Genomic DNA, 23,978 nt, shown 5'->3' on the forward strand with positions numbered 1-23,978 from the left:
TCTCTAGGTTTTGAAGATAGAATTATTTCAGTTAGACTTTTATAAAAGTTTCCCTCTTTCACTAAGCTAAATAAAACAATTGCGTTCAGCTTCATTTGAAAACACTTGCAAAATCATGCAATTGACAATGCCAATTTTAGAGTTTTTCAAGTTAACTTCGTAATTTTTGTAGTTACAGAGAAAATTAGTTCTTTTTTTTTTTTGAAGGTTTATAATTGAAAGGCCTAAAGACCATACTAGTTTAAATATTTCATGTTGATTTTTCAAAGCAAAATAAAGTCTTCAGGTATAGCTGGACCTGTTCAAACTGCTCTTCATAACTGGATGCCTTGACACAGGTTCCACCACATCACTCCAAGTTAATTATATCACAAAAGAGAAACTGTTATTTTTAGTAACTGCACTCAAAAATAATGTGTTAATATGCAATTAGTCTGGAATAATTTCAGACATTTGCTACCTACAAAGTAATATACAAGCTCCTGCTAAGAGTTCATGTAACTACAACTTCTGGGACCTCTTACCACTGTCATTTGAACAAGCTCCAAGTCCAGGAGCATTCTTTGAGAAAGCTTGGTTTTATTAGTATTGTTTTGTATCTTGTCTCCTGTGTGGAAAGCAGTTTTACACAGGCTCTGCATGAGATGTAGCTGCATATTAAAGTTACAAAATTACTCTGCCCCAATGCTCCCCTCTTTGCATTTTTTAAATTCTAAATTCAATCATAACACTGCTTTTGTTCCCTGTTTTTAATCCCAAGAGCAACACAGCAATGCAATCACAGGTTAAAATGCTCACAACAATTATTTACATACTTAGACATTGATAAATACTAAGTGAGGCAAACAATTTACTCAGAGGATAAATTTTTGTCAAAGCAAATGCTCCAGAAGCAATTTACCTGTTTACTACCTCTGAATAAAATACGTGGTATTTCATTATATTTGTCCTTACTTACATATGTCTTGTTTCATACTTTGAGCTGCAGGAAACCCAAATATATATTACTTATAAGTACTGGCAATATTACTGTATGATTCTTCCAAATAAGGAAAATAAGTGCAACAGGAATTGCCAGCTCTTTATAAACTTGTGAGCAATTTTCAGCAAAAACTTAGTATGGAACTTCAGTGTTATAAAACTAAAACACAAAATAGCAATAAGTAAAGAAATATAATTTTCTTTACACACAATCTCATCACTCATGAGAAGAGAGCAGGACAACTTTCTTAGAAAGCTAAAACCTTTACTAGCACTATTTCTAAATTAGTGATTTTTTTGTTCCATATCCTATAAAACATATTTGGAAATTTGCAGGATATATGTTTGTTCCACACAATGTCATGACCATACACAGTAGCTAAGCTGTTTTTTAGAAAAGCTTTTATGTCCTTAATGCAGTCCTGTTACCAGTAGCTCATCTGGAGGTGTAACATCTGTACCTCAGAAAGATACTCAGTTAAAGCATTTAACTGATAGATACTCAGTAAAGCTGTCCTTTAGCACTCTTCTCTCTTAACAGAAAGCATATACTTTTCTTTTAGAATTGCTCTATTAAATAAAAAATCCCTCCATTCATACTGCTTATTTAATTCATAAGATGCTCCAAGACTTGTGCAAGACAAACTTATGGTTTTTGAAAGTCACTTGCAGTATCTTGATAGGTATAGTTAAAAAACTTAGTTTCTGAGGAGCCAGTAAGCTGGATATATTTTTGCATGAGATTAAAGTATCTTAAAGTTTACTTTTGAAATACACTGCACTGACTTAATATGGTGCTTGGCCCACTGATTTGTGGCAGAAAGATATTTGTGGATTTTGCATACTTTTTTCCTGTACGACACAGCATCAAACAACAACACAGCAATTGTTAAGCCTATTACTGAGTTTTCACAAACTGATATTAGTTCTGCTCTAATAAGGAAAGAGCTTAGAAAAGAGTCATTACATGAAAGAACTCATTTAACAACTCCTGCTTTCCTTTGACATTTCAATATGAAATGAAAAAATTCTTTTGACATTCTTAATATGAGTTGAGAAGACAGTATCATTAGTACCACATAACTCTATTTGTCAGTAATATTGAAAATTTACTTTTTATGGACAAGTAAAAAGGAAAAGTCTGCTGCATAGGTCAAGGTAAAGGTACTCAACTGTGCCATCTAGTTATCATCAACTATTAACTGCAAATCAAAAAATCACAAAATTATGTAGTAAAAAAGCCATATTAGAATTTCCTGGGAATTTTGGCCCAAGACATAAGGTACTACCTATATTTAAAAACTTCATGAAGTTTACATACAGTTCAGATGCTGCCCTGAGGCTCTTAATGCTGTTCCAAGAAGCTTATCTTTACATTACATTACTATTTGTTCCTTTTCTGTCAATTGACTCACCAGGCAAAAAGCCACAGGACTGAAAAAGATTGATGCAAATTTATCTTTGTATTGCTGGTGTACATACAGAACACAGAATCTGTAATTGACTTCTATTTGAAGAAATCAGGGCCTTCTCTATTTGATGGTTAAAGCTTTCCAGCAAGACAAACAGTAAGAAAAATGGAAAATTCTTTCAAATCTGAAAATGACTACTCATTTCAATTACAGTACCTTTCAAGACATTTTGATGCTATTTCTAATGAAAAAGGCAGCAATTACCACTCCACTGCAGAAAGGTTAAGACACTTGTTATTTCATATGTTCAAAATTACTGTTTGTATTCACCCACATGATGGAATTACTCAGACTCATCTATGCTGCCACTCATTCAAAAGTCTGTGAGCACTTACCTGGACTCTGTATTTCTGCTTCTTCCAAATCCTTATTTAATAGATTTGACATTTCTAGAGAGTTCAACTCTTCCAGTGAATTCTCTTTTTCCTCTTCCTGACTGTGAAAGCTCTCTTCATTCTCTGATTGAGAGTCTGACTTCCCAGATTCAAGGAAGATCTGACCTGCTACCACTCGAGTTCCTGTGGAATGATCCTTTACCTGGTCCTCTGCAGATAAAGTCTGAAGGAAAGCAGCCACATAATTTAGAAGATTAGAAACTGAGAAGCAGCAGCTGGCGTAAAATCCATTTAAAAACATTTTAAAAGATACAGTTAATTAATAAACAGTTGAATCAAAAGCAAGCTGAGCTACCTCTATCAGCTCTCATTGCCTGTATCCCTTTCAAGTCTTTTAAAAAAAATGTTTCAAGCTTGTAAGCCTGTATTAATTTCTCTGATGCACAGAAAAAAATTAATTAGACAGCAAGAAAAGCTTAAAACCTAAAATGAAATTATTGTTCTGAATTTCAGACCTTTGCTCTCACTCCACAGGTAAATCAGAATGATTAGAAACTTATCTCCTCACCTTTGACTCCAGTGATTCATCTTGATTTCCTTCTTCATCTAGAAGAGACATTATAAGTCAGTAGAATGCTTTTCCATGAGTAACTATCTCAAAAATAAAACCTTTAGTTACAATACTGTACCATAGTTATGAAACATTCTAGTGTACTAAGATGACTAATACACTTCAGAAGAACCTTATTACTGTGACGAGGAGGAATCAAATGTTTCAGAGAGGAGGAATCAAATGTTTCAGAGGTGATCCTCTTCCTTAAATTATGCCAACACAACTGTGTGCTCCATAGTGAAAAAAGTGGGGTTTTTCTAAACCCAAATCACAGTCTGAATGGTTCAATTTCAACTAAACTACTTAAAAAGATGTTCATCAAGTGAAAAATGCCTGTGGAACATAAGGTTTTTAGTCACCAAATCTGCTTTAGTACCAACAGCTTCAGTAGTGACCAGAAAGTTGTATTCATACCCCCATGCTTATAATTAAACATTGTCCTTTATAGAATGCTAATTCATTCTGCCTGACCAGCATATTCAAACCTTTATACAGAGGTTTCTCTTCAAAACTGTGATGAATTAGTTTATCTATAAGATACTCTTCAAGAGATGCAAGTCTTGTTTAACTGTCATCTTGCTTGTCTAAAAGCTATATGATATTTGATTAGAAAGACTGGAAGGAGAAGAAATGGTAAACAAGAAAGGCTATTAGGCAGACACTACAGGAATACATGTGAAAAGGTAAAGATAATCAGAAAAGCTTATTTATGACAGCTTTACCACTGTTTTTCTGAATTTTTTCTGCAACAATTGTTCTGTTCCTTTAACTATAATGGTCTTCAAACAACTTGCTCTGTGCTATCATTTTGATGGGAAGCCTCTAAAATTAACACCACTTGAGATGTGACTGTTCAGAGTCAGCAGTATCTGATACCACCTCATTTCAGCAAACAAAGCCCCCTACATTTTAAAGAAGATGCCACAGGCCTCCCTCTCTCTGGTACACAACACATATTAAAATAAAAGATCCAAAAGAGATCACTTAGCAAAGCTGCCACTAACTCCTCCTAGGCTTAAAACTCCCGATTTTTGAGGCTCTGGGGTGCACAATGTCCTGTAGCAGTGGCAAAGCAATGATGGGCTGGAGACCTGCACTGTAACTGGAAAAGGTGTCTAAACTGATAGAAACTAATGCCCCTGTACAGGAGATGCATTTAGTATGTTACAGTTAGCCACAAAAAACTACCTGCACAAACACTTCCAACAGTTTATAGAACTCTGCTGACTCCTGTAAGCACTCAGCAGCAAACAAAACTTGCACAATTTTCATTCTCATGCAAGTAAAGTGACTTACCAGAGATAAACCATCTCTGAAGCAACAAATTCTAAACATGACACTTCACTGGGTCATGTTTTGAAGCCTACTACTGTAACTCTTGCAATGAAAGGCGTAATCTTGGAAATTGCTTTCTGGAATCTAGATTCCACATTGTTACTTGAAGTACAACCTTTGACTGGAACAAGTGAAAAGATGAGGGAGAATTCAACTTTAAGCTGTAACAGCATAACAGAAATTAAGGAAAAATGTGAAGACTTGTAAGCGAAGCTGCAAAACTATGGTGATAAGATGACTGAGTACAACTGAGACATAAATAACAGCCTGTTGAGGATGGTGAAGAGGATGTAAAGCTCAAAGAGTCTGACTGCCAGCAGTCATGGAATTAAAAAGGATCTAGAACCGTTGATGTGGGTAAGCAGCTGTACTCTACAGGTCTGAAAATGAAAATGTGTAGAGCACTTCAGAAAAACTTGTGGAGACAGCAGAGCATTCCAGATGAAACAGACACTGCAAGGAGCAACCAAGACCGCATAAGAACAAACAGCAATTTGGAAAAAAAACCCCATTATGAGGCATAAGGAAAAAACAAGGTTAGCTGCATTTTTGGCAGAGACCTCAGGGCTTAGCAGCTTGAGGAATCTAACAGATAAGGGTGATTGTGATAAATCATAAGAAGTTCTGCCACTGAACTTTGACACTCCAGATCATGATATGAGAATTGGTCTTTAAATTCAGTAAAAGTACACACACATTTAGGATACTTGCTGGTGTTTCCATTTTGAAATTAGGAACAAAGTTGTCATTTACCATGTTTCCCATATATTACATTCTATTATCCTAGATAATTTTGACCTAAGACCAAATGCCACCTTCAAACTTCAGAGCTTGTCATGACATCCAGACATGCTTCTGGAGAACAGGAAAACTAAGACAGGGTAACCCACCCAGAAGCTTGTATGCTCCTTCTAATATATACAAAGCACTTACGAAGTACCTGTTATTGTGTAGGAAACATCATGTTTGGGTTTTTTCTGAACAGCTATACCATCTAGGGTGATTATTTTTGTCTGTACAAAACCAGACTATATGCCTGACAGCACTAGAGTTCTCTAACATTTCTGAAAAGGCTTCACTAACTGATTTCAATCTGTGGGGTAGGTTCACTTTATGTCAAAAGACCACACAAAACCAAATATATATAGGTTATACTGTCTATGCATACATATGAAAGAACAATTTTATTGTAACTTCATATGCAAAAGGTTTACTAAATTGAAATGCAAGAGACACCTGAGCAACATAAGGTAGAGCTCACTAAGTGTTTGCTCTTGTTCTTTGAAAGTAAATAAACCTATTTCCATTCTATTGCATCATTTAAATTCTCAGAAGAAACCACCTTTGTTACTGAGAAGTTGTACTCGAACAATTGTTTTCAAACAGTGGTTCCAAAAGGCATTAAAGCAAAACCAAAACATTACTTTTTCTTAGCTTTGAGACTTTTTCTAAGGTAGGCAGATGAGGTTGCAGAGATAATGAAGAGTATGACTAAAGGAGGGATCACTTACAGCCTTGTTGTTTCACAGAACTGCTGACTAATATGCACCCACTCACAGAAGTGTTTACTCCTATGAAACTGTTAAAACTATTCTGAAAGTGTTAATGGAAGGTCTACGAAAGGTCACAGCTGGGCCTAAGAACAGTTTATTAGTCAAGGCTGAGCTATTGAACGAAGTCACAGATGTTATGTTTATGCACCTGTTTCAGAGATTAAAGCTGATATTTTAGCTTGCTTTTCCACACTTCAATTATAAAAAGTAACTAAGTTTTTTTTATTATTATTATTTGGATCTGTTACCAAGGCTGTATAATTCCATAAACCTCCTCTAAAAAGGCCAAGTGGAAATTAATCTCACAATTTGTAAAATAAGTTAGGGATTTAAATGATCTAATAAAAGGAAAAGGTAGGCAAAAATACCTGTGGCTCAAGTGGGCAATTGACAGTGTTGTACAGAATGCTTCACTTACAAACAATGCTGAGCTGTAGACATTGCTGGATGCTTTCACACCCAGTTAGGACTTTAAAGCACTTCACAGAACCAAAATCTTTTTTCAACCATCCACCAGTTCATATATAACTAAAATCAGCTTTAAGAAGTATTAATTTTTCCTCAATTAGAAAGGCCAGTGTTCATGCATGCTATGTAAATATAGCAAAAGTTCTCTGGCAGCCTATGCTAGAGAAAAGGATCCTAACACATGCTGTATAAAGCTCCTACCATTTTGTGGGAATTACCGTTTTCAAGAGAGCACTAAGGAGGGAAGGTTAGAAACCAGAAGAGCTATGCAGTGTGATTCAGCAATAACGTCATTAGCTTGAGGGAGTTGAACAGTTCCAAAGTTTTGCTGTACTAGAAGAACAGATCAACTGACACCCCATAAAACTAAAGGGCTGCTACTACCAGACAAGAAATACCACTAGTTTCAATGTTAAAATGGTCACACACACTCAGGAAGTAGCCAAAAATTCAGTAAGCGAAGCAGTCTCCCACTGCTCTGATGAATCCCTAAATGATTACTGTTGTCAGTTTCCTTCTAGTTTTTGCCAAGCTCTTCAAGCCTCAAACACTATGACAACAAAGCAACAAGTGGGCTTCTGCTGAGAGCAGGGATCTCCCAAGTGGTGTGCACACCTCAGGGAGTATGCCAGCCAACCCACTGGGGCTGCAGGAATAACATGCCTTTCTGACTGTTAATACATATAACTTCTTAGCACAGTGGTCATTCCACCTTTATTTCATTCTACGTTCATTTGTGGTTTTGTGCATGTTTTATGAGGCACATAATATGTAAGGACAAGAGTATATGAATGTTTAACTTACAAAAAAATAGATTTTTGAGCATGTATTTTACATGTTTCTCCAGAGAGGGGTGCATGAACAGAAATGGTTTGGCAGTGACTCCTTTAGAGCATCCGTGAGAGATTTTCTGTAGTATTTCTGGCAATTTATTTCAATGTTGTTTTTGTGCAAGTGACTAGATAGACATTCAAAGAGAACACAAACTCTGTTTACCCTGTTCTTGCAGGAAAGAAGGAAATTGTAAGAAAAAAATTACCTCAAACTGCTTCTCATCAATTTTTTCGACTGATATATTCAGCACAGAAACAGACTCAATAGCATAAACACTATTCCCATTACACAATGCTTTAAAACACGCAGTGAGTTAAGTAAAATCCTTAAGCGGCGCCTATTCAGCAAGAATAGTTCCAAAGTATCCTTGGCAGCAAGTAAATTGTTCCCAGTTACAATCTGTGCAACATATTCATTTTAGTTCAACTAGAAGATTGAGATATAGGTCAGCCATCACCCTGAATAAAAATCTTTTTTCCAGTGTCCTTGCAATTGTTGGCTAACTAGTTACAGAACTTACTCTCCAGCAGTTCCTCAGCAGGAATGGAGATTCCCAGCCAGGCAACAAAGCAAAGACTTTAGGGAATATTTTTCAGTCAGGTAAGTGAAAACAGAAAGGTCAAGGAAAACCACTGAGCTCTGTCTTATGGAAGAATAGGTACTGAAGTTCCCTACAGGTATATGAGGGCTCTCATTTGTCCCACCAATCAGTGGGACAGCATAAAAACATCTGCCTTCTGCTGAAGCTAGCCATGGAACATGTAGGAGAGTCAGAGGAAGCATCACTTCCTCTCTTCAGGCAGAATGAGAACATTTTTACCTCTTAGTCTGCGAACAAGAGGAAACAATCCCACTAATCAAATAATACTGGCAATCACAAAAAAAGAAGGAGCATTTTTTCAATGTTTTTAATAAGTGATCAGCAGGGGAAGGCCATCACTCCTGCAATGACCAGAAGATTGCAAATTTCATCTGGAGAACACACACATGCTTAGCATTTTTTACCTGCTTCTGCCAATGCTTCTTAATATCTTTCCTCAGTCCCAATTTTAAATGCCTTCGTAATCTGCAGCAATATAATGTTTAAAAAAATATAGTGCCCATTCCCTTAGGCTTGAATTTTCTTGCATTCAACTCGTTTTCAATAAATTGATTTAAACAAAGCTTATGACAATAGTTATATTTAAAATATTCACAACTAAAAGAAAAAGTCCTCATTAAAAACTCTTACTAAAGTTAGGAAATGTCATACTTGGACCATTTTTACACATTCTTCTTAAAACCCCTCCCACTATACTCACATCCCAGATGACTCTTTCCAGACCAGACATCAGAAACAATTAAATGCTTCCTTGCATTAAACATGCAAGGAAGCATTTAATACACAGTCCTAAGACTTATTATACCAGTCTCTAATACAGAAAGTCATACTGTTACTGTAGGAAATCAAAGCATGAAATGAGGACAACTTTCAGAATGATTCTTGTTAAAAATTGGAGCAAGAAATGTATTCCCCTCACAGCTGTCTCCCAAATTATGGACTCTCAATACGCTCTCCTAATTAATTGTGGATATCAATGAGCAGTTTGATATCACAGTAGCAGTTCTCGTTTGTAAACAGCTCCTAAGCCTACATTCAGATACTGTGCTTTCTATGGCCTATTAATTGTATTAGTTCAATTGAATCTAAACATTTTGTTTATACAGGCTGAATTAAACTATCTGAACTTCATGCCCACAAAACAACTTTGTGAGAATGGACTAAAAGTCAAGGCAGGAGAGCTGCATGGTAGTACAGCCACTGATGCACACTTGACTAGCCCTTATTACCTAACTTCCACGTACACAACAGATGGTTCATCTGACATTCACAACCCCAGCTCACCTTAGCTTTTTTCTTCATATACACTATAAATGAGAGCATATAGTTCAAAAGTTTGGCTACATCTCTCTGTTTTCACAGAACTTGTGTGTATTCTTTCCATAACTTCAAAAGTGCCCTGCTGGCTTATAAAGTGAGCTGCAAAGCTCATATAATCTAGTAATATTCTTTTAAAGTTCAGCTTCCTACTTCATACAGGAAAATGAACCCCAAAGTACTGGGCTTACCTCTAGTGAAATAGTTAAGTTACTTTACTGAAACAGTGTAAAAGCAAATCCTCAGTAGCACCGCATAGGGCTGTCGTTAAGGTAGTGGCTTCTGGCTTTATAAATAAATGCACTGCACATCCCCCCCACCAGCCCATGGAGGAAAGAAGGGTGTGGGAGGTAGAAACCCCAGGAAAGGAAGTAGTTGACAACACATGAGAATGAGACAAAACCTAAGCTGCATAACAACAAAACAGGGACGGGAAAAAATATTACAGGGACATAAAAACAGGACGCATATATGTTCTTTCTCTACATAACGAGGTGAGAAAACCGTTCTTATAAGGCTGAAATCAGCATTATCAGCGCCTCAGGGAGAAAAATGCGTTCTAGGGAGAAAAAACGCCTCGTTTCGGTTCTAAGCAGTGCAAGCACTACAAAGTGGGCTCCTAACGAGCTGCTTAAAGGCAGGCACCGGACTGAGCAAAGCGTTCACCCCTAGCAGGCCTACGGAGCAGCGCCGGTGAGGCAGAGCTCAAGCCAGCCCGCCACCCGCGGCCACGCAGGTGACAGGAGCCCCGCTCTCGCCCCTCCGCTCCGCTGCCTCAGCGCCCCGGCGAGGTCGGCGCTGCCCCCTCGCACCCCAAAGCCCCGGCGAGAGCACCGGGTCACCTTCCCCGCCGTCGCCGCCTTCGCGCCCCGGTGCAGGCGTCAGGACCCGCACAGATACCTCTGCGCCCCTCTCCCTCGCCGCAGGCCCCGGGGGGCAATGCCACCGCAGCGCTCGGGCCCAGGGGGGCGTAGGGCGGCGGAGCCACGGTACTCACCGGCCGCGGGAAGCGCTCCGACCTCGGGCAGCGTTCCGGCCGACAGAGCGCCCAGGCACAGCACCAAGGCCACCCAGCGCGCCCGCCGCCCCATCCCGCTGGGCTCTGAGGGGCCGCGCCGAGCGCCCCCGACTCCGGCTTTCTCGCCCCGCCCAGCGCGCCGCCGCCACCAATCAGCGGCCGCGCTGACGGCCGACTACGGGCCGCTGGCAGCAGCACACGCAACCCCGGGGAACGGCTGGCTCTACATGGCCCGCTCCGATTGGCTCGGTGGGGGCCCGGCTCGCCCGCCACGCCCTCCCGTTAGCAAATAGCGCCGCACGTGTCTCAGCGAGGGCCGTTGCGCCAGCGGTTCCTTCCGAAACGGCCTCTTCCATTGGCTCGTGCGCCGTTCCTACAGCACCCACAGTTCCTTGCGAGGGCCGCGGCGCCGCCTGGGAGCGTGCGCCCCCAGAGGCCCGCGGGGGGGGCAGAGACTACACCACCCACAACTCCCCGCGCTGAACGGCGCAAGGCGCGAGGGCGGTGTCGCCACCGAGAACCCCGCCCAGTCCGGGCCGTCGGATACGCTTCGTTGAGTGGGAGTGTGGAAGCCGCCGTAAATTGTCTGCGTAAAGCAGCACAGATGGAGTCTGTGGAACATAAAGAGTTTTAGTGCAACCGTGGGACGCAACTCTTCGCTTCGCATAGGAATCGCATCTCTCTCTGTGGGTCAAAAAAAAGCAAACGAGGAAGGGAACTAGGAACCCAGCCTCTAATGGAGTGAAACGTGGCTGGGTGGTAAATGTCACCGCGTGACAGGACTGTCCTGTTACACAGTGCTGTGCTGAATTCTGAAGTGGGTTTTTCCCACTGTCTCACTAGTGTCAGGCCGCCTCAGCCTTACAGCAGAGGCCTTGGGACCTCTGCAGGGTGAGAGTGGCCACCAGCGGCTGTTTCTCCCGTGGGACACCGTGGCAGAAGCTGTGGCAAGTGCAGTCCCACCCAGGGCTGGCTGAGGGATTTTCTGCCTGCTGCTGCGGGGTCCGCAGGCAACGAACGCCCTCAGGCAGGAGGTGTCTGAAGAGCATGTAAGCGCCTTGGACAGAGCTGACAAATGGCTCGGATTCCAAGTAGCAGAATACTGAAGCGCCAGTCAATTTTTTTTCTAGCTGCACTACAGCTAAACAGCACACATGGCTAAACAGTTCGGCAGAACGAAGCTGCACAAGTGTGGGAGTGCCATTCTCAAACGGGTCTGCAGGGGTTTCACCAGGGCGCTTCTCTGTGCTCACATCAGCCCTAAGTTTAACCTGCGTTTTGGTAAATGGAAAAGCATAAATCCACCTGCCTGTGATTGTCACCCCTGGAGCGGAGGATGGAGCCCAGCCTGTCTGGGGAGTGGCGTGAGCCCCCTGCACGTGATTCCAACCCTGCAGGAATCTTTAGGTGTTGACAGTGGTACCTACGAGCAGTAGTTTTTTCTTCTTGTCAGAGAAGAGAAAGAAGTGAGGACATGTGAAGGAAAACCACATGGCAACACCAAGGTCACAGGAAAAAAACTAGAGGGAGAAGGTGCTTCAAGCATCGGAGGTTCCTCTGTGAGCTGTGGGGAGGACTATGGTAAACCAAACTGTCCCCCTGTAATGGATGAATTCCAGAGATCCACTTGCAGCCCTTGGGAAAAGCTGGATCAAGTCTGGAGCAGGTGGATGCCAGAGAGAGTTCTGATTCACTGGAAGACCAAAATAGGGAGAGAAGGTCCATGCTTCCAGACGTAGAGAGAGAGGGCCCTTGCTTCCAAACTAGAGTAGCATATGCTTAGTGGACTGCACCCTGTGAATGAGTGACCCATGTTACAACAATTTGGGATGACTGTTTGTCCGTGGGAGGAACCCCACCGCATAACAGAAAAAAGATTGCTTTCCCTGAGTGAACAGAAGATCTTGACTGATGATCTAATCAAAACCCCCATGCCCTGTCTCCCTGCACTGTTGATAAGAAAGAGGAAGGGACTGAGGAAGGAAAAAGGCTGTTTTAAAGGCTTATTTTACTTCTCATTATCCTGCTCTGACTCTCTTAATAATAAATTTACCTTATACCTTTAAATTTGAATCTGCTTTGCTCTTAGAGTGTTTTTCTCTCAGTCCTTATCTCAACTCATAAACCCCTCATTAATTTTTTTCCCTTCTCTGCCCGACTACAGCAGAAGAGGGTGACTGAACAGCTTTTGTTAGTGCCTGGTGTTTGGCCAATATCAAAGCAGACAGGTAGCCGTGGTGGGGGGCTACAGGGCTATGAGAAGCTGCCAGAAGCTGCCTCCATGTCTGACAGAGCCAATGCCAGCTGGCTCCTACACAGACTTGTCACTGGTTGAGGCTGAGCCCATCACTGACAGTGACAGTGGTGGCACCTCTAGGGAAGGGGGGAAAATTACTGCACAGTGGCAATGGCTGTGGAACACAATGTGTGAGAGAAACAGCTCTTCAAACACCAAGATCAGCGAAGAAGGAGGGGGGGATGTGCTCCAGGTGTGGGAGATGAGATTCTCCTGCAGTCCATGGAGGGTGATGTAGACCATGGTGAGGTAGCTATGTCCCTACAGTCCATGGAGCTTGACAGAGGAGCAGAGATCCCACATCAGAGCAGGTGATGGCTGGAGGAGTCTGTGAACCCATGAGAAATCTGTGCTGGAGCAGGCTTCTGGCAGGGTCTGTGGCCCTATGGAGAGAGGAGCCCACACTGGAGCAGGTTTGCTGGTGGGACTTGTGAGCCTGTGGAGGACCCACATTGGAACAGGCTGTGCCTGAAGGACTGACTGTACTCTGTGGAAGGTACCCAGATTGAGGCAGTTTGTGAAGAACTGCAGCTTATTGGAAGGAGTCAAGTTGGAGAGGTTAGTGGAGGACTGTCTCCCATGTGACGGAGCCCATGCTGTGGCAGCAGTAGTGTGAAGAGTCCTTCCTGTGAGGAGCAAGGAACAGCAGAAAGTGATGAACTCCCTATAACCCCCTTTCCCTGTCCCACTGCACCACTAGGAGGGAAAGGTAGAGAATTTGTGACTAAAGCCCGGGAAGAATAATGGGGTGGGGGAAAATGTGTCCTTAAGATTTAGTTTTACTTTACATTACCCTACTCTGATTAGATTTATAATTAATTTTCCCAAGTCAAGTCTGTTTTGCTCTAGCAGTCTGACAGTAACTGCTGAGTGATCTCTCTGTGTCCTCATCTTGACTCTCAACCTTTCCCGATATTTTCTCTCCTCTGTCCAGCTGAGGAGGGGAGTAATAGAGTGGCTTTGGTGGTCACCTGGTGATGAGCAAGGGTCAACCCATCACACCTGCCCAGAGCCCTTATGGCCTTCCAGCCCATGACTTGTTCAAGACTTTGTTGAACAAATCTCTCCTAACTTGACCCAGTCAGCCCTCCTGAAAGCAGAGGTTGAACTAGATGACCTCTGGAGGTCACTTCTAACCAAATTTATTCTACATCTAAAGCTCTGTGTGTGGGGTAAAGTGAACTGGAGGAACAAGAGGAAAAATTCAATGGGGGAAACAGATTTTTTTTCTGAATTAATTAAAACCCTTTCAAACCAACAACAACAACAAAAAAAGATAATATTGCAGACTGAGTTAGTTCTGATTAATTTAGTATATTCTGTATTCTAAGGGTCTGGTAAATGTCTTGCTGCCTTTCCATTTATGTGTGCAGCAACCATAAAATTCCCATTAATTTTCTTAATCGGTTTTGCATTTTCTTCTCTGAAGCTTTGAATGGAGTCTTAGGTATTTTTGCAGTGTTCTTCCTCTCTATTCTGTGCCAAAATGTTGTCTTTTATGCAGCAGTCCAAGTGACCAGACAAATGGTAAGGGTCTAAATTACATCATTTGCATTTTAGGTACTCTTAGGTATGTTTTCTCAAACTATTATCTGAACTAAATTTTCAAGAGATTTTTTAATTTGACCTGTTAACTACTGCCTAGCTTGTGTGGCATGAAGTAATCCTGGGTGTTCTCTAGCTAGGAGAATGGAAGTGCAGGAGTAAAGTTAGGAATACTTTAGTGATATGTATTCTTTATGATAATTTCTCATATTCTCTCTCTTGTTGTCTGTCTATGTAGTTTGATCATACAACTATCTGTGTTGTACCAATATTACTTTTTGCTTTGATTGCAGGAACTTTCTTGTATTCTTTTTTAATGAAAAATGACACAAGTGGGAGAGGTATGAAGCTTGTTAGATTTTGAAGAGCAATTAATTACCCAAGAGTTCTCTTTGCAGAGAGTTCTTATAAAGTTTTTCAGCTTGCTTCAGAAAAACTAAAAGGAGAAAGCCTCAGACACCTCTCAGGGAAGATTTTGGTCCTAAAATACACTGGCTTTGTGACAGATGTTTCTGGCAAAAAAAATGTTTAGTTTTTTAAATTAGTGTATGAAATAGATAGTTTTAGGCAGGTTAATTTTCATAGCTTTTAAATAATTAAAAAATTATTATGTCTTTTTTAAAGCCTTTGCACACTAGTTTCTGAGAAAACAATTACAAGGAGCACAATAATTCTATAGCTCCAGTGTTCATGGCAGTTGGAGGGTTATGATTCTAGCAAGGCCTATATGTCTCTCTAGTAAGAGACACAATACAGGTATTATTTAAGGAACTTAAGGGAGAAAAGGTGAAAATTTCCATGGTTCATATCACCTGGTCTGTAAAATCAAGTACTCAGTCACAGGGAAAGAGGGAGAGAGAAGCAGTGATGAAGAGAGAAAGAGGACTCTTCCAGTGAATGTTAGAAAAGAGGTTATTGCCAAGGCTTTTGTGAAGACACCATTCAAGAGGAACAAGAAGGATGTAGCTTGAAGAGCTGTCACCCAGTCAAGACCAGTAACAAACTGTAGGGGTTAGGCAACACTGTGAACTACCTGCATTCACATAAACAGAAATGCAAATAGTCCAGGGGTGTTTCTCCTCTCTAAATGGTAAGAGTTGAAGCTCATTAATGAAAACATCAGCCCTTGCTTTCTAGCTTCCCAAATATACCAGCATTCACAGATCTCTGTAATGTGAGTGTGGGCTGTAATATCCATGCCTAGGCTCATGCTCCTCACCCATTATTTGGGGCCTCCCCCACTTACCAGGAGAGTCTGGCTTGATCTTCAGTACAGAACAGGTGCACACACTCATGCACTGTTCTCACAGGAACACTATCTCCCACTGGATGGGGATCCAATGTCCATGCACGTACACTGTGTCCCTTACATAGCTGCTGACTCAGAGCTGGAGTCTTTCCAGATCTTCTATTTCATGGCCACTCCAGCTTAAGGTTGGCTAGCAAAGTATATGTATGTGTACACATGGATATGCATACACAGGTGTATGCAGAGTAAAATTCCCTAGGGAAGTATAAACAGTCTGGTGGCTCCAACTGCTGGCACTTAAACGTATGGGCCCTGTGAGCCATAGTCCCTGCTCCAGTTGCTACATTTAGACCCCACCAATACATACCCTGTTCCCAGTGGGGAATGATCCCTTCCCCAGTTCCTGGGACTCAGATCTCAATTGTATTCTAGCCTTTCTGTTGTCACCTGGATCTAAAACCTGGTGACCCGTGTTGTGGCTGCTGGCAATTGGACATTTAGCACTCATGTAGGATAGAGTGAAGTTACAAAGGCAAAGTCAGTAATATAATTTATTAAGAAGAAAGGATACGCTGTGTTGATCATATGTTGATCACATACTGATCACATATGATCAACATATGATCATGTGGCTCAGACAAGCATCCTATGTTTGTTTCTCTGCTATCCATCCATATCTTTAACTTTCCTTACATTTTTCACTTCTCGTAAAGAATCTATAATTTTTACATAAGCCTCACAAGTTCCTTTTACTTTTCCATGATTTTGGTACACTCTCACAAAGACTTTCAGATATGCCATCAGAGTCATGAAGTCTTGATTTCTTCTCTGTTCCCTCTTCTTCTCCCCCTCCCTCTTGCCCCTGCCTGTGTCTAAGTAGTTCCTTCTAACTGCCCATCAATCAGTGACTGAAAGGTCCTGGTCTTTGTCTACCTTATTACCTGCTCATTAAGGTTTGTGTATTCATTTCCTTTATTGCTTTATTGTTTTCCTTGTTACTCCTTACTTCTATTACACTGAATAGTCCTTAACTGTAGAGATTAATGAACCAGATGCTCTTACAGTCTATGTACTCTTGCAGTGACGTAAAGGAAAAATACTCTTGTTTATTTAAGGTCCTGGAGTCGTGCTGTTATTGTATTGGTTCTGTTTTTACCTCTGTTATGAATTACTGCTATCACTTGCTTTTTTCTTCTGTTCATTTTCTCAAGGGAAGAGTTCCAGTTATCTTCAATGAGGTTTCCTATAGGATTTAACAAAACCTGAGTTTACATTACATTACATTGATGCTCACCACAATTGTAAGTTTAGAGTCCCAAAGGCATGACTGAGTTGTTTATATAGAGTTCTTCTATGTATAGATTGTGCTGAGAGCTTCAGCTCTGTGCCTCGTGTGGGAAGCCCAGAACTGGACACAGCACTGTAGATGTGGCCTCACTGGGGCTGGCTAGAGAGGGAGGATCATCTCTCTTCACCTGCTGGCCATGCTCTTCCCAATGCATTCCAGATATCATTGGCCATCCTGGCTGCAAGGGCACTGCTGGCTCATGGTCAGCTTGTCATTTCCTCTGCTGGGAAGGACTCCCAAGTCCTTCCCAGCAGAGCTGCTCTCTAGTATGACAGCCCCCAGATTGTGCTGGTGTTTGGGGATCTTCCTCCCCACGTGCAGGACCCTGCACTTTGCCTTGTTGGACACCTTTAGGTTTCTCCAGCCTTTCAAGGTCTTGCTGAATGGCAGAAGAGCCTTCAGGTGGATCAGCCACTCCTCCCAGTTTTAAATCATCAGCAAACTTGCTGGGGGTACATTCTATCCCTTTGTCCAGGCTATTTAAAAAAAAGTTGAAATATGCACATATATGTGAATTTTTGTATGAGTGTGTTTTTCACATGATTTCCAGAGAAGTGTCTCATGAGTTGCAGTGCAGATGAAATTAAACCTAATGCTGCCTGCAAGCTAAAATTTTCATATATGTTGCACTACAGTTGCAGTTATGGATTTAGCAGTGTCAGTTATTTTAGTGGCAATTTCTAGAGTAGCCTGAATTACTTAAAAGTAAGAAAACTTCAATGGAGCTGAAAGCTTTCAAGGGAAAATAGGACAAGATAACAAGTACAGCATGGAAATGGTTCATGGGTAAGTGGGACCTGGTTTTAATGTTTTTCTTCCCAGCTTGTGAGCTCTTTTTTTGAACGTTTTGGTGCAAACTGCAGGCCCAAGACCAAAGCCAGAGCTCTGCTCAGTGGTCAGACAAGGAGCAGGATATTTACTACAGTAAGAGGGCTGGATATTAACTGGGAAACATCTCCAGGGCTGGAAGATGTCATTCTGGGAGGTACACAATGCCAGATGAAGAAAAGCACATCTCTGAAAACATCAGATTTTGCTATATGTTGTAGTTTGACTCAAACCATGACATTATATTAAGTATCCCCTAGCTTTCTGTCAACTCTCAGGTATCTAATTTGTGTTTATGGTATGCCAACACTGTTATTTCTTGGGCTTTTTCAGAGTTAGCTCTTAAATATGGATAGTTAGGATTTGTAATGGATTGCTTAGAAAATGTGAGTCATTCAGGTAGAAAAAACAGAAAACAATCACGAGGTTTAAACTATCAATCATAAATAAACAATCTTGGCATTCATGCAGAGTATAATTTATTCAGAAAAATGGTTCAACAAATACTTTCAAATAATGAACATGCTTGGGGATTTTTTTAAAGATTACTTGGGAACAGAGAATGGTAAAAAATATTAATTGTATGCATTTAGAAACATGTATATAGAAATAATTAGTGTGTAAAATAACCTAATATTTGATATTTAGAATAGATGTCAGCAAGATTCTTTGAAGTACATAATCAGAGAACTAACTCAGGGTATAAAAAATGGGACTAGTAGAAAGCCAGGACTGAAACGTGTGAGTTGGGCTCTGCTACTCAGGAATGGAACAGCACCTTGCCACCAAATGATGTTGTCACATTGATTCACACAAAGTTTCCACTGCTGTCAGTTTCATGGTGTTTCTCATGTCCAGCCCCTGATGCACTAACAATGGTCAAGTGATCAGATGTCTGGAGAAAGAATAATGGAAAAGTATCAAACCTATTTTATTTTGAAAGTATTTGCTTTGGTGAAAAAGCTGTTTCCTCTAATGTTTTAGTTGCTTCTGTTTATGGTTTAACTGTAATTAAAACTGTAAGCTACAAAGTCAGATGGCTGTAAGAGTGTAAGAAAATTCTGTAAGAATGGCTGGGAAATAAATTGGGATTAATTTTTATTATTGCTATGTGTCTCATAAATTTTGTACCTTGTTAAAGGACACACAGATGTCACAGCTGGCCTCAGGGTTATGGCGCTTAAGGTATTGCCAGTCAGATGTGATTTAAGGCAAGTTATTCATCCACTGCTGCAGGAGTCAGAGCTTTCCAATGGATTGCTCAGGGCAAGCATCCCTCAGTTCACACCACGGAAGGACAGATGATTTTCACATTGGGAAGGAGTACAAACTGCACTTCAGATTTTTTTCCCTCTGGTGCAATTGTGAGTTTAGAATGTTTGGCATTAGTCTTTTTTGACTCCTTAACATTCCTTCAGGAATGGTGACCAGCTGGTGACCACTGGTGACCAGCTTACTTCTATTGTGATCTTGGGTTTTGTCTGCTTAGCTGATCTGTAAGCCACAGCATACCAACAGTTCTGATGGAGCTCAGTGTTCATGTTGCAAACTTCAGTATCCTTGGCTATGAACTGACTAGATTAGAGATCCAACTATCCATTTGTTGTGCAGGAGGAGTTCAGGCTTAAGTATAATTTTGACTTGAGCAGCAAGCTGAACTACTGCTGCTGCCATACACGTCACATTTGGTTTAGCAATTGGGCGTTGTTCCTCAGCAGTGCCTGTTCTAAACACTGAAATAAAATAACAAGTTAAAGAAACGCACTTACGATGTAGATTAGATTTGTCCTGAATTGTCTGGGGCTCCTCTCCTGCTGGGTACTAACTGAGATACCTCGGAGCTTCTGAAAGCTGTGACAGTTGGACGCTGCAAACAGAATATTAAGGTTGTTGTTGTACCATATCGGTATATTAGATGTATGCCTGTCTATACGTTCCACAGACACGCGCACCTGCCCTGCGTACCTTTGTTCGGGTACGTTTGTTTGTGCCCGTTCGGGACCTCGGCCTGCGGTGCCTGCGGGAGCCGCCAGGTGTCGCTGCGGCGCCAGGCTGGGGCCCGGTGCGGCTGCCCGGGCGCGGTCCGGTGTGCGCGGGGCAGAGAGAAGGAACGGTCTGCTGGTAGTCCCAGGGGTTTCCCTGCCGCTTACACTTAGCCCGGGGGGTCTCCTTTTGAGTGTCTGAAAACACCTTGAACATGCTGCGGTTCCAAGGGGCCACTGCTGCTGACTGTCCCGAGGGACGGTGAGCCCAGCGACAGGGCGAGAGCAACAAGCGCCAGCTGAAGCGCAGAAGCTCCGTCCTAGCTCCAGGAAAAGGTCCCTTGCTGGGAGGGTGGCTGAGCCCTGGAACGAGCTAGCCAGGGAGGCTGCGGAACCTCCCTTCAAAAGCCGCCTGCGTGCCATCCTGGCAGCCTGCTCTGGGTGAACCTGCTCTAGCAAGGGGGTTGGACGACGTGGTTCCCAAAGATCCCTTTCAACCCCATTCTGTCATTCTCTAAAAATAACAGGCAAAGCTTTTCTGGTTCACAGTCCATTTTTTGAGAAGTCTTGCCTTAATCTCTCAAGACTTACATAGCTCAACTGTGAAATGGCGTTAGTAATGCATCGCTTCTCTACTGAACAAGAACTTGCTTGTGGAGTGATATTCTGGTATTTTAATAATAAAGCTATTTAAATCTCTGGGTAAACACCACAAAGAAAGCCAATGCAAGGCAAAATTGACTTCAGTACGGTAAATAGCATGTGGCATCATTGTGCATAGTCTGCCTCACCAAGTTGTAGAATAATAGCTGATTTCTTCATCATGGAAACAAGTATTCAGAGACGAAGACATTTTAATCTCTAAACATCTTTGAAGTATGTGTATCCAAAAATATGAGGAACAGTTTATGTTTCTGTCCTTTTCTTTTTTATGTCTACTTTTACTTTGATGTTCTTTAGCTTGTCAGTTTTTAAAGGGTTTTTTTTTTTTAGTTTTTAGGTTTTTGTTTGTTTGTTTTATCTAAAGGGGAGGGACTGGGTAACTTTGTTTTCACTTTTGAACTTTTAAGCAATCTATAGCTCAAAACAATTTCGTTTTGAAATTGTTTTGAGTTATAAATTCACTTTTCTGTTTTGATTTTGATATTGTTATAAACACTTTTCTGTTTTGATATTGAAACATGAATGATGTAGTTTTTTATATAACCCATTCCAGTTAACTGTTGCTAAGTCTTTCTGTCTGATTTAAAACTGGTCTTTCAGTATTGCTGGAGATGTAGCTGAAGCTTGACATTCCAAGTGCATCCAGTTCCAGTTTTTTAATGATTAGTGATTTTTTCTATCCCAAATTTTATGTCTTTGTATCTTTTTGTTTATTGACTGCTGAAGTGAACCAGCATATTGTGAGGGCAGAAATGGATGAGCATTTAATGTATGCTGTACTTGCTGATGAAAAATTGCTAGTGAAGAGCACTGGCAAAAGACACTGAGACTTCAAAGAGAATAAATAAAATTAATATCAAGATGGCACTGTTATTTGATATGTGTTCTCTAGGATATTTTATTGTGTGCAACAGTAAGGTAGAAATACTGGTATCTTCTTAGTGACTCAGGAGGAGGAGCAGTTCAAAGGTCAGAGTTTCTACGTGCATCAGGATTACTACCACGTATTTCAAGTAAAGGAAAATGGGATTGGAGACAGCCCTAGATATTTAAGGCTGTATGGTTAGGTGGGTGTAACTGCTGCTTTGCAACATGTCCTACATCTTTCTGGATGTAATGCACTAGAGCCATTTCAGTTTGTTTCCTCTACCATGCTGAAAGTTTGTGACTGAAAGGCAGTGTAGCCTGCTGATTCCTTGCTTTAAACTCAAATTTCCCCAAAGTTCATGGAGAAACAATTAGGCTCCAGGATTTGATAATGAACTGAGCCTTGACTTCACTCTTGGACCAAGAGTGCCTTTTCTTATTTGCTGCGACTAACTACCCATATGCAGAACCACTGTGTTCCAGGGCTCAGTGTTATGAGCTGATGGGAAACTTCTTTAGATCAGAAACCTCTAGCCCTCCTTTCAGTCAGATCTGCAGACCACAAAGCTATTAGCTTTATAGTCAGACACTAGTCAAACTACTGAACAGATATTAATTTCTTCCTAATGATATCCATGGTCTCATCATATTGATGCAATTCCCAAAAATTAACTCTTGTAATTCTTAGCTTAGTCAATGCATAGGTTCCAAAAAAATTGTCTTGATATTCAAAGATCCTGCATTCCTTCAGTTCTCAATATGACTACAGTAATTTGAATATAGGAGACTTAATCTGAAAAATGTCAGTAGTGTAAATTACCCCACCTGTAAAATTAGAAATATTAATTAGGTTAAGATTAGTATATATGAAAGGGATTTGTAATCCTTGTAATCTCTTGGAAATATGACTATTCTAAAACCTCTCATGCATTAAAAATCTCTTTATAGTTTTATAATAGTAGGTGCTGAAGTCAAACATTTTTCTCCCTTCTTACTAATGTGTTTACTTGTACTTTTGAATAAGAAAAAATAATAGACATTTTGACTCTGTTTATGTGAATTAAAAGTAATTGTAAAATTTCTATTAAGACTGCTAAAAATCTTAGTTTAAGATGAAATTAGTGAGACAGGTTTTCCAGGACAGAAAGCATCATGTTAGAAAGCACTGTGATGATTAGCACTGTGCCAGTGAAATCATGTGCCTTAGAGGTTTAGTAATGGGTTTAATCATACAAGAACTTAATTATTTTGATGTTCTCAAGCAAACTTTGAAATCTGTGAATTGTTATGTGATGTGAATAGTGTCCTAGAAATGCATGGTATCACTTGTACCTAAAACTAAAGTGTGGTGAATGCTTTATTGGGCCAGATTTTATGAAAAGAAGCTCATTATGAGGAAAAATTTATTAGACCAGAAGCAAGTACAGATTACAGTGATCTGTGATTTTTTTTCCCCCTAGGTCAGGGGACACATGGTGTCTAATGAGTGATAATATTCTAATTCTGAGATAGCACAATCCTTCTTGAGCTCTTCCAGATGTCTTCTTTTAATCTTCCACTACTTTTATCTCATCTGTTCTCCAGTGCCAAATTACAGCAAATGTTTTTTTTTCCTGTTTCAGCACCTAGGATTTGAACAATGTTTAAACCTTGTTTTCTATTTCATACCTTTACTTTTGTATGTCTAACAAAAGCAAAGAAGTATGATTTTATGAAGCAAGATGTCCAATTTTATTAGGGAACATTGTGCCTAGCAGTGACTTTTAATGTATGTAGAATTGTACTATCCCAAAGAATCACAGTTTTCATGGAAAATGGTTGTATTTCCATTGTGATTCATTGTGGGGAAAAATCAATTTCTTTTCCATCAGTTTCCTAAAATCCCAGAGCATAACCCCAGATGGTTTTATTTTTTGAAACATAAGTATTTCAACAGCTGCATCCTATTATGAATAAACAGAGTATGCATGTGAACTTCAGTGATTGTCTATAAAATTACCTGCCTGATATGTGATATCACCATGCCATATTTTTGGGAGCTGTATGAGGTCTGTAATCAAGTTACATTTAGAAAAGTAGCTGTATGATTCTCTTGCACTTACACCTGCCTTCTGAAAAGATAAATCTCAGATTTACAGAAGAAATATTTTATGTGTATTCTGGTTAAACTTTTATGAGATGCTATATCAGCAAACAAGAAATTGAATTTCAAATGATAGAGGAAAGGGACAGAGCACATATAACAAAAAGGACTAATTCTACCTGTCTTGTCTCTCAGACTGTCTACTAAATTCTCTTTTTCTCTGTGTGCTTTAAAGCAGAGCTACAGAAATAAGTAAAAAAAAATGGCTAACATTACAATAAAATCCTATGGTGGCGTTCTTCACATCCATTGTGAAGTGTACAGAAAGAGCAGGGGGTTTTATGATAAGTTTTGGGACAAATGACTCCAGACATGTAGATGTTGAGCTGGAACTTTCAGAAGTTTTAGTTCTGTATAAAGGAATTTAGCATATGCAGCTGAACTGGAGCAGTAGAAATGCCAGCTGACTTGCCTGAGCAGTCACAGTGCTGTCATTGTGAGTGCTGAATTCCTTAACTTACCGGGACTTGCATTTTTGGTGTAGACTGGGAGGAAATACTTGTCTGGATAAGGAGAAACAGCAAACATCT

The 23,978-nt window shown here is 40.7% G+C and overlaps 1 protein-coding gene across 1 annotated transcript in view; it reads right to left on the reverse strand.

Annotated features, from left to right (window-relative positions):
* The window catches only part of SEL1L (SEL1L adaptor subunit of ERAD E3 ubiquitin ligase), a 33,082-nt gene extending 22,370 nt beyond the window's left edge, over positions 1 to 10,712 (reverse strand). The window contains exons 1-3 of the mRNA XM_030239994.2: positions 10,507 to 10,712; positions 3,357 to 3,394; positions 2,789 to 3,011 (exon numbers count right to left, since the gene is read on the reverse strand). Coding sequence (XP_030095854.1) covers positions 2,789 to 3,011; positions 3,357 to 3,394; positions 10,507 to 10,600 — 355 coding nt within the window. The 5' untranslated portion in view covers positions 10,601 to 10,712. The remainder of the gene's footprint in view (positions 1 to 2,788; positions 3,012 to 3,356; positions 3,395 to 10,506) is intronic.
* Between the last annotated feature and the right edge of the window lie 13,266 nt (positions 10,713 to 23,978).

This window comes from Serinus canaria, chromosome 5 (assembly GCF_022539315.1).
Source record: "Serinus canaria isolate serCan28SL12 chromosome 5, serCan2020, whole genome shotgun sequence".
NCBI lineage: Eukaryota > Metazoa > Chordata > Aves > Passeriformes > Fringillidae > Serinus > Serinus canaria.